At 33.3% G+C, this 12,500-nt stretch overlaps 1 protein-coding gene across 3 annotated transcripts in view; it reads left to right on the forward strand.

The window, feature by feature from the left end:
* LOC106875452 (calcium-independent protein kinase C) overlaps positions 1 to 12,500 on the forward strand; it is a 141,811-nt gene that overhangs the window by 104,943 nt on the left and 24,368 nt on the right. For all 3 annotated transcript variants that reach the window (XM_089341167.1, XM_089341166.1, XM_089341165.1), the window contains 3 exons: positions 2,775 to 2,962; positions 7,952 to 8,125; positions 12,237 to 12,391. In XM_089341167.1, coding sequence (XP_089197293.1) covers positions 2,775 to 2,962; positions 7,952 to 8,125; positions 12,237 to 12,391 — 517 coding nt within the window. The remainder of the gene's footprint in view (positions 1 to 2,774; positions 2,963 to 7,951; positions 8,126 to 12,236; positions 12,392 to 12,500) is intronic.

The following is a 12,500-nucleotide window of genomic DNA, read 5'->3' on the forward strand; positions in this document are numbered from 1 at the left end:
ACCTTCATCAGGTGTCTTGGGGAAATTTTGAACCCGGGTTCTCATTCCTAAGTATTTTTCGATGTTGTTATTATTCAGGTTACTGCCTGGAATCTAACTCGGAATCTCAGGGTTAGTAGCCCGCACTCTTAACCACTATGCCAAATGCCCACGGGCATATAGCATAGTGGTTAGGAGCACGGGCTACTAAGCCCAAGATTTTGAGTTTGATTCCAGGCAGTGACCTGAATAATTATAATAATAACAACATTGAAAAATACCTTAGGAATGAGAATCCAGGTTCAAAATTTCCCCAAGACCTTATGAAGGCTGGAAACCGAAACATTGTGTTAACAACAAACAAGATGAGGACAAAATCCATCAAAATGTAAATAATGTACATAATTCCTCATCTCTTAAATATAGAACTGGATAATTTATTAGTTTAACAGTCCATCTATAGCTCAGAATCTTTCTCTTTCTGTTCAACACCATCACTTAACACTTACAGTTCAATAGATCTATGAGAATTACTTTACAGATGTAAGTCATTGCAACCTACAGTTATAGCTAATTAAGTGCTCATAGTTCTTTATATCAGGTGTAAGTCTTCACCTTCCAAACCTGCTAAAGTAAACTGCCTGAAGACAACACTTTAAAAGTAGTCGTCTTCAGTTTTTGCTGGAAAAACACAGGAAATCATACAGGAAGTCACTTCTTTCTTATTTTCACTTTTTCATCTTCGTTACATATGTATACACACCAACTTATATTTGTATATACACCAACTTGTATATGTATACATCGACTTACGTATGACTTACATATGTATATACACCAACTTATATATATATATATACACCAACTTAAATATGACTTTATACATGTATATACACCAACTTATGTATGCAGTAACTTAAATATGGCTTATATATATATAATATAGGACAATCAGTAAGTTGTCATAATAATACTCAGAGTTTCAAATACCAGAGCTGAGAGCTTAATGCCTAGAAGCTCTCTGCTCCAGTATTTGAAACTCTGAATATTATTATGACAACTTACTGATTGTCCTATATTATATATATATATATATATATATATATATATATATATAAGCAATGTTAATTCTCTAAATGAAGTATTAACAGTAACTGCACGATAAAGTGAAGTGTATTGCCACTTAAGTGTGGCTGACCCCTAGGGGTGGATGTTACTGTTGCTTTAACCCCAGGAGGACATCTCCTCCAGCTGGCTTATCGACACACTACTGTGTCCTGTTTGTTTTGCCAAGGGAAGTTACCCCTCTCATCTTGATCGTAGCACGAACGGACCCGGGTTTCAGGGTTATTTCCCTTCGTCAGCGTCCGATAGCTACCGACCTTTGATGAGAGGTATAAATTCTTGGCAACCTTATGTATATTTTTCCAGTGAAATTCTTCACTGATATCGAAAAAGTGAAAACAAGCAATGTTAATTCTCTAAATGAAGTATTAACAGTAACTGCACAATAAAGTGAAGTGTATTGCCACTTAAGTGTGGCTGACCCCTAGGGGTGGTTGTTACTGTTGCTTTAGCCCCATATATATATATATATATATATATATATATATATATATATATTATATATATATATAGATAGATAGATAGATAAATTCCTCTACTTACATAATACCGAGGTCTCATTCATTCTTTTGTTGTCATATTATCATTATTTTTAATATATATATATATATATATATATATATATATATATATATATATATAATCACTAACTTATATATGTATACACCAACTGCTATATATACAAACCAACTTTTATATACACCAATTTATATTTGCATATGCTAATTATAACTATGACAACAGAAAAAAATTAGAAATTTCAAGGGCATTGCAGCTTGCTTGAACCAATTTGACAAAGCCATAAAATTCAAATTTTCGTGTTTTTAATAATTAAAACAGCAAAATTCCATATATATGTATGTATATACACCAACTTAAATTTTTTAACCCAGTATTTACTCTATTACTGATAGGTTATTCTGCTTTGAGTTCCACCAATAAAAATGAATTATATATATATATATAAAATAAGAATTAAAACAGCAAGAATATATATATACATATATATATATATATATAATATATAGTTTTAGGGAAAATAACCAAGTTTCAAGAACTCATCGATGAAAATCCACTATCACATATAGAAAAATTAACAATTAGAAGCACAATAAATGAATATAATATAAAACAAAGTAAATATCATAAGATAAAGATAATAAAATGACTACACGTGTTTCATAACTAATTTTCAAATAGAAAGGAAATTTAATGATATATATATATATATATATATATATATATATATATATATAACAGTATTAATAAAATAGATGGAAAAATAAAAAAAAAGATTTTTTTTTTTTTAGTACGACATGTTTCGACCTGTTCTGGGTCTCTTCAGGTACATAAACAATTTTTTTAAAAATATGAAACGTCTCACTAGAGATTCGGTTTTACATGTCGCTAAATGTCCGTCAACTTTGGGAATGAGTAAATAAACAGAGAAAAGTTGAAATGTGAAAAATTCAAATAGGAACGTGAACATATACATACATGCATATATATATATATATATGTTATTGATTAAGGGATGTTTAATGTAGTTTATATATATTGGAGATGGTTGGGGGGTTCACGAGAAGAAACAAGGCATGCCAAATAAAGATGAAACAAAAATCTAAGTCGCCTCATCACCTAATTGTATGTTATGTCATGGTATTTTCTAGACTCTGATTACGATATAGACCGTACTATAATACCCGGAGATAATCATGAAGCCCGTGATGACCACCACCACCACCACCACCACCACAGATCCAACCGAAGTCCATCTCAGGAACGGTCCAAACGTGAACGATTTGTACTTAACGATTTCCATTTTATTAAAGTATTGGGGAAAGGCAGTTTTGGCAAAGTAAGTGAAATGGCTTTTTTTTCTTTTCTTGTCTTTTAAGAATAATGTTTCTATGTCCATGTTAGCTGTGTTGCACTTGGATCAAATGTTTTCTTCTATAGACTTGGGTCAACCAAAGTCCTTTAAATGAAATTGGTTAACTCTTAGCATTTAGGCCAGCCATATCTAGCTCAAATTGTTTTATGTTTGAACCAGCCAGATCCAGCTCCTTGCACCTACCCTACACTGTCATTCTAAAACTAAACAACCATATTGAAATCTGAAAGCTAAAAGATAATATACCAGGTCATCCTATAAGTTCTGTCTGATTTTACCTTTTTTAAAATTGAATGAAATTTAATAGTATTTTAGAATGTCTAATGGAATTAAAAATTATTTTTATGCTTTTGTATATATTTAAACTAATTAAATATTATTTTACAGTATAATAGAATTAAAATTTCTCTGATTAAAACCCTTTCTAACATGGAAGTACCCAAAGAGCATTTAAGGCACATAATGCTTTATGAGTACAAAAAAGGAAACTGTTAGATAACTTATTTTGTGTACTTTATTCTGTACTCTCCATGGATATATATGAATTTTAAGTCTACTCATATTTTTCTACCCCACTCTCTCTCTTTCTTTTCCACATATATATATATATATATATATATATATATATATATATATATATATATATATATATATATATATATATATATTGATATATATATATATATATATATATATATATATATATATATTGATATATATATATATATATTTGTGTATTTATAGATTCAGTCATTAGACTGTGGCCATGTTGGGGCACATGTGGAATTTTAGTTGAACAAATCGACACCAATACTTATTTTCTTTTTTTTTAAGCCTGGTACTTATTTTATTGATATCTTTTGGTGAACCACTAAGTTACGGGGACATAAACACACCGACACCAATTGTCAAGGAGACCTTTGGAAATGGGCTGTGCGTGAGAAGACCCGGCAAGCCAAGTAAGATCGTTGCCAGTGCCCCTGGACTGGTTCTTGTGCGGGTGGCACATGAGATGCACCATTTTGAGCGTGGCCGTTGCCAGTACCCGCCTGACTGGCTCCTGTAGGATTTTCGAGCGAGATCGTTGCCAGTGCCCCTGGACTGGCTTGTGCGGGTGGCACATAAAAGACACCATTTCGAGCGTGGCCGTTTTCGTGCGGGTGACACGTAAAAGCACCCACTACACTCTCTGAGTGGTTGGCGTTAGGAAGGGCATCCAGCTGTAGAAACTCTGCCAAATCAGACTGGAGCCTGGTGTTGCCATCCGGTTTCACCAGTCCTCAGTCAAATCGTCCAACCCATGCTAGCATGGAAAGCGGACGTTAAACGATGATGATGGTAGGGGACAAACACAGACACACACACACACACACACACACACACTGATACAAATAGATAGATAGATAGATAGATATACAACAGGCTTCTTTCAGTTTCTGTCTACCAAATCCACTCACAAGGCTTCAGCCAACCAGTGGCTATAGTAGAAACACTTGCCCAAGGTTTTATGCAGTGGGACTGAACCTAGAACCATGTGGTTAGGAAGTAAATTTCTTTCCACACAGCTGCACTCACACACACATGCATCTAAGTGATATGTCATTAGTTTGATTAACGTTTACCAGTTTAATTAATTGCTTGATGGATTATAAATTATTTTTCTTTCTCTTACTCTTCACCTCTCCAAAATGGAGAATAAATATTTTTTTAAAGATCACAGATAACAAGGATAAATAGCCCAATTAACGTTTATCACACTAATTAATCCACTTTCTTCTTAGTCATTTAAATTTCCTATCGTCATTCATTCTTTTTTTATATTTATTTCTTTCTCTGTTTGTTTTATTTTCTTTTATTATTTTTTTTTTATGCTGATGAAATGTTTTAGAATGTTCTAGAACATGTTTTCAATTTGATTTTCATCTAATTTAAACTGAAAACTGAAATATATCTGTGGCTTAATACTTCTGTCTGTTTACACTATTTCCCAGCATAAAACCAATGTAGTATATAGTGTAAACATGTAGTGGAAACATGTAGTAGAAACATTCAAACATCGTTGCTATCTGTCTAAACCCTGCTGCATTTCACATGGAATTTTCTCTCCTCCAAAGTCTTCTGGGTGCATTAATTGACCTGCCTTGTTTTTGACTCACTCTCTCTCTCTCTTTTACTCGTTTCAGTCATTTGGTTGTGGCCATGCTGGAGCACCGCCTTTAGTCAAACAAATCGACCCCAGGACTTATTCTTGGGAAGCCTAGTACTTATTCTATCGGTCTCTTTTGCCGAACTGCTAAAGTTACATTAAATGAAAATTTCATAAATGCTGTCTGTATTGATTCGAATGGAAAATGTCGCTGAAGAAGGACTTCAGTTTGAACAATTTTCATGACGTTTCATATATTTAGATGCTATTATTAAATTCCTACAGTTGTTAAACATAAATAAATGGTTTTGACATACTGTCAGGTATATATATATATATATATATATATATATATATATATATATATATATATATATATATATATATCTATATATATCTTAAAAAATAGAGCTCAAAATCGATGCATTGAAGATACTTTATTGCAGCAACAATTATAAATGATGTGGTTTATTTATCCTGGATACTCTATTGAAATGTGCATAGGTTTGGCTTATTGTTGTTGTTACTGCTATTATAATTGTTGCTGCAATAAAGTATCTTCAATGCATCGATTTTGAGCTCTATTTTTTAAGAGATATATATATATATATATATATATATATATATATATATACAAAAACTCACCTGTGAGGTTTTTGCTAAGACTGTTAACAGATACTATATAATTTATAAAATTTTGTTTTATAAAAGAATATATATTTAATATATATATATATATATATTATAATAATTTTTCCAGAGGATGTAGCAACCGTTACCAATATAGCATAAGAACTTACCTTAGGAGATCATTAACTAGATTCCTTAAGGGTCGTTCTCACAGTTTATATTTATATTATAAGGTTTTTAAACTTTTAAATTTTCATATTCAAAACTTAATAATAGTTATGTATGTGTTTTTTCGTGTTTTGTTCGAAAGGTAACCACTCCTGAAGAAGTGCCAAATGTCTAAATCCAATGGACCAGTCACTGGATAAGTTTGGCACAGAAATGTTAACATAGAGTGGTGAATAAATCGATATATCGAATTTGAAGTCTCTGTCTCTTTTGAATATGAAAATTTAAAAGTTTAAAAACCTTATAATATATATATATCTCTCTCTCTCTCTCTCTATATATATATATATATATATATTTATATATATTTACATATGTATATATATATATATATATATATATATATATATGTATATGTATATATATATATATATATATATATATATATATATATATATGTATATATATATATTTACATATGTATATATATATATATATATATATATATATATATGTATATATATATATTTACATATGTATATATATATATATATATATATATATATATATATATATATATATGTATATATATATATTTACATATGTATATATATATATATATATATATATATATATATGTATATATATATATATATGTGCATTAACATTTTTTCTCGTTTGTTTACGCATATACCTTGTTTGTTTACGTATTCGTATTTCATGTTGTTTGCACCATTGGTAACGTCCTGAAATCGGAGGTGGGTGGACACACAAACATATATACACAGACACACAAACATATACACACACATACATATAAATTTAATAAGGGGAGAAATTGATATTAATCAATTAAAACCAGTGGTCTAGCATATTTAAAAAAATCCGAAGATTAAAATTATATTACATACAAAAATAAGAGGAATGACCAGCAAAAGTGGACTCCTATATACTAGAAATAGATGCCGAATCACCTAACCACGAAGAATATGTTCTCAGTAAAAATTTCAGCAAGACACCAGACTGTAAAAGGGCAAGACAAATGAAAAAAATACACTGTCTTTGTCTCAATTTATTCTGAAAATAATACAGAATTTAGTAAAATGTCTTTGTCAATTTTATGGGCTTATGAACAGTAGGTATAAGCACACCTCCTACAATTTTTGATTCTGATTTATTTAATTACCTATTTTTGAGTATTAAAATTAATATTCAAAATAAATAGTAAGAAACCAGTGAATTCATTGGATATTATTATCCCTTAACGAGGTTTATTTAACCTCTAATTGAACTAAACTGAATGTAGTTTTTCTGATGTTATATTTATTCCTGAAGACGCGTAAAGAAATTTTGATTTATTAAGTTTCTTAATGAATTCTTTATATTGAAATATATATTGAAGAAGATAAATATGTTCATTTGAATATATACGTTTTTGCGTCGTAACTCCTTTATTATTATTAATATAACCAAAAGGATCGATTCTTGAAGAGCCAACATACCTTCACTGTCGGTTTTTTTTGCTTTTTTGGTGATGACTTTTTGAGTTAGCTTACCAATTATTTTTGTTGGTAGTTAATTTATAATATATTGATATATATATATATATATATATATATATATATATATATATGTGTGTGTGTGTGTGTATATGTGTATATATATATATATATATATATATATATATCTGCGTGTGTGTGTTTGTCACCCACCACCACTTGACAGCCAGTGTTGTTGTGTTTATGTCCCTGTAACTTAGCAGTTCATCAAAAAAGGGACCAATAGAATAACTAACTACTAGGCTTCAAAAACATAGTCCTGGGGGTTGATTTGTTCAATCAAAACCCTTCAAGGTGGTGTCCCAACCTGGTCACAGTCAAATAACTGAAAAAAAGTAAAAGGTAACACATTTTGCTTTCAAGAATATTTTTTTTTAAATTGTTGTTTATAAAAATTCCCTTTTCGTTGAATTTTCTACTTTGAATCTCATTGTTTGTTTGTTTCTGCAGGTGATGTTGGCTGAACGTCGGGATACAGATGAAGTGTATGCTGTGAAAGTACTTAAAAAGGATGTCATCATTCACGATGACGACGTTGAATGTACAATGACTGAGAAACGAATTTTAGCATTATCGGCCAAACATCCATTCCTGACTGCGCTGCACTCCTGCTTCCAGACTCCTGTTAGTTCCCTCCTGACTTTTCTCACCTTCACACCCTCACTACACAACACACACACACTTAGATCTATGCTAACCATCATGGTTTTTGTTGTCTTTTATTTTGTTATTTAGCGTCAGACCATCCAAAACTCAGGAGACATACAACCAACAGTGTTCCAACAATGACCATCCTGGCTTTTGGTACAGTACATCTAGGACTACATCATCAAATATGTTCTTTGCCATATCTAAGACGATACAATGTGATTTGAGGGCGATTTGGCTGCTCTTTCTAGTAGATCAAGTGATCCCACAAGGGACCTCTTCCATAGGGTCCCTTTGAAAGTAACGGTCATCACACATTCTGGCTGGATTTCCAAGCATGACCAGGCTACCCTTAGATCTCCTGCCTGTTGTTGGGGGTTGAGTCCTCAATATCTCTTCCATAGGGTCCTATCAGAGGCAACTGTCATTAGACCTTCTGGCTGAATTCCCTAGTGTGACCAACTGTGACTATGGATATCAACCATTTTTGGTCTACCCCTGGGTCTCCTACTGCTTGATACAACCTGAAGAATCCTTCTTGTGGTTCTTTCCTGCAGCATTCTAATCACATCTGTAGGACTAAAGCTGTGACTTTTCAGTGCAAAGAAGCAGCCAGTGGCTTCACCTGGGTAGATGCCTTGATCACCAAACTTTCCCACTCTGTGGAGTAATGTTACTTCAGAGTCCTTCAAAGGAATCCTCCTATTTTGTTACTTGTATTTGTGATTGTAGTCTTTCATTTGTAATTAATTAATTGCTTAAACTAATTAGAGTTATATTGAAATATTGAAAGCCATAAAAGATTTTGGAAACAAAAGCTTTTTTTTATAATTACAGTGGGAGTACCTGTTCAGAAACTCCAATTTTTTTGGACATTTTTGTCTTAGAAAATTTTAGAATAATTATATTTTGTAAAATTATTGGCTTCTTAGTATTAATTGTATTTTTGTGGACTTGTAAGGATGGCACTCAAATTCAATGTAACCATCCAACCTAAAAAGATTTTCCAGATCTGTTGTAGGTATTCTTAATTGGTATTTAGAACAGTGTCCCTCGACCATTCTTCTGGTGCTGGTGTGTTTACATCCCTGTAACTAAGCAGCTCGGCAAAAGAGACCAATAGAATAAGTACTAGGTTTACAAAAAATAAGTCCTGAGGTCGATCTCTTTGACTAAAAACCCTTCAAGGTGGTGCTCCAGCATGGCTGCAGTCAAATGACTGAAACAAGTAAAAGAATAAAAGAATATAAATAAAATAGTTTTTATGCACCAAATGGTTATGAGGGACCTATCCCTTTAGTAAAATAGGAATTAAAAGGGCCCATGGGTAAAAAATGGTTGGGGACCACCAATTTAGAGTGTCTCTTAATGGATTTAGGTAGTCCTATATAGAAAGGCCTTACTTATTCTAATATCTTTTCACCTATTACTTCACTCGATCCAGTCCCCATCCCCACCAAACACACACAAATTAATTAACCAATATAATTAATTCAATATAATTATCCAATATCAATCAACATATTCCTAAACTTTCCTCCTTAGTTTCTCCTCGTCTCAGCTGTCCCATCTTCACCCAACCAGCTGTCCCACTTTCACATAACAAACTGTCCCATTTTCACCCAAACAGCTTTCTCGTTTTCAAAGGACAAGCTGGCCCACTCTCACACAACAGGCCGTCCCATTTTCACACAAAAACACAATTTAGTCCTCCCACTAAATCGTTTTAGATAAGATATGCTTCTTTTTTTTTTCTTTTTCTTCACCATTGTTTTACCATTTCCTTATGATTTCCTATTTTTCTAAACACTTCCAAATTTTATTCCACTGTTACATTGTTTGAAATACTTACAAAAAACCTGTCAAAATTTTATTATGAATCTCTAATTTTTAAACAAAAATCTAAGACTATTTCTCCTTCATCCATCCTTCTTCTCTGCCCACTATTCCTGGGAGGGTTGTTGGGGTAGAGACCTCAGGCATCTCCCCCATCAGGTCCTATCAGAAGCAACCACCACTAAATTTTCTGGCTGGATTCCCAAGTGTAACCAACCAAGGCTATAAATGTTACCCAACTATCTTGTTCTAACCCCAGGTCTCTCCTGCCTAGGATAGAGTCCTCAGGCACTTCCTCCGTAGGGTCCTATCAGAAGCAACATCTCATTACACTTTTAACTGCCTTCCTAAATGTGACCAACTGAGACTATGGATATTATCCAACCATCTTGTTTTTAGTCTACCCCCTAGGTCTCTCCTGCCAGTCATAGGGTAGAGTTCTCAGGCACCTCTTCCACGGGGTCCTATCAGAAGCAACTGTCATTACACTTTCTGGCTGGATTCCGAAGCATGACCAGCTGAGACTAAGGATGCTATCCAACCATTTCATTCTTGCTCTACTTGCTAAGTCTCTTCCTGGTTGGCTCAGCTTGAAGAATCTATTTTGCAATTCTTTCTTGCAACATTCTAATCACATGTCCATAGTGCTGGAGTTGTGACTTTTCACTGAGGAGAAACAGCAGCTCGACTTGGAGATACTCCCTAATCTCTCAGCTACACACCCTGTCGAGTAATGTTATCCCAGAGATCCTTCAGAGGAACCCCATTTAGGCCACTGGTGTTCAGCTCAACGCTGCTAAGTCAAAACCTTTCAATGTGGCAGGGATGTGTATTGTCACTTCTCCTTTTTATGAACTGGATTGACATGTGCTGCTGTTGTGGAAGTGGTACCACAATCTGTCGGGGTAGGATCAATCAGTTAATACCTACAGATGACATGGTGCTACTTGGTTTTTCAGTAAGAGATGTCCAACATGTACTGATGCCAAGTACTGCAAGACTGAGAAACTATTTTTCTTTTTTTATAATAGAGGATGGCCCAAAAGTAAATTTACAGTTTATCACGTAGGCACTTTAAATTTCTTTTAAAATAAAACATTTTATTACATTTAAACTTCTATCTTACAAACTGAAAAGGGAGCTTGAGAAAATTAACTAAATTAGCATAGAATAATGGTTTCATATTTTCTTTTATAATTAAGATCTAAACAGTTAATATATGAATGTGAAAGAGATGGTTGAATAACTGTAAACCTACTTTTGGGCCATCTTGTATTATATTTTTGTGGATGAAGTATATGGTTAGAGATAATATCAGGGTTTAGATTCTGTGTCTTTTTAATACACTTCTACATCTATGCCTTGACTCATTCCTTTATTTAACAGTCTACCTTCCCAATTTATTATTGAATACCTGAATTCCTCGTCCTTTCCAATATATTGTAAATATATATTAACCCTTTTACTGTGGAAATTAGATATATCTGTTCAAAGTTTCATTGCTTTTAACTGCAAAAAGCAGTTTATATATCAATCTACATTTTGTTGAAGAATGTCATTTACAAAACTATTTTCTGTTGAGATATATCAAGTTTATTATGAAGCAATGTGATTTGCAGAAAATATCAATTCTATATGTTTTATAAATATATAACACTATTACTGGAATAACTATGAAATTTGATTTCACAGTGATACGGTTAAAATTAGTAATTGTTGTTGTTGGCACTCTGTCACTTACGACGTCGAGGGTTCCAGTTGATCCGATCAACGGAACATCCTGCTCGTGAAATTAACATGCAAGTGGCTGAGCACTCCACAGACTCGTGTACCCTTAACGTAGTTCTTGGGGATATTCAGTGTGACACAGTGTGACAAGGCTGACCCTTTGAATTACAGGCACAACAGAAACATGAAGAAGGAATGAGAGAAAGTTGTGGTGAAAGAGTACAGCAGGGTTCGCCACCATCCCCTGTCGGAGCCTCGTGGAGCTTTAGGTGCTTTCGCTCAATAAACACTCACAATGCCCGGTCTGGGAATCGAAACCGCGATCCTATGACTGCGAGTCCGCTGCCCTAACCACTGGGCCATTGCGCCTCCACAAAAAATTAGTTAATTACAGTATAAAGAGAATAAGGAATGTCATAACCAAATTGCTATTCCTGTACGTCCCTTATTCCATTGTGTCACAGCCCTGTTTTATCCCCTATTGTATTTTACTGAATCTAATTCTGTTTCTCTGTTGTTACAGGATCGTCTATTTTTTGTGATGGAGTATGTGAACGGAGGTGATCTTATGTTTCAAATCCAGCGTGCTCGGAAGTTCGACGAACCTCGTGCCCGGTTTTACGCTGCCGAGGTGACCTTGGCTCTCATGTTTCTACACAGACATGGTATCATCTACAGGTAAATTGCTTTCCTCTTCGTTATCCTACAAAGGATACAAATTAAAACACTAAAGCAGTGATTCTCGACAATGTTTTTTACTTTTGGACCCATTTGGCTCCTGTTTTAC

This window comes from Octopus bimaculoides, chromosome 24, assembly GCF_046866305.1.
Source record: "Octopus bimaculoides isolate indiv1 chromosome 24, ASM4686630v1, whole genome shotgun sequence".
Taxonomy (NCBI): Eukaryota; Metazoa; Mollusca; class Cephalopoda; order Octopoda; family Octopodidae; genus Octopus; species Octopus bimaculoides.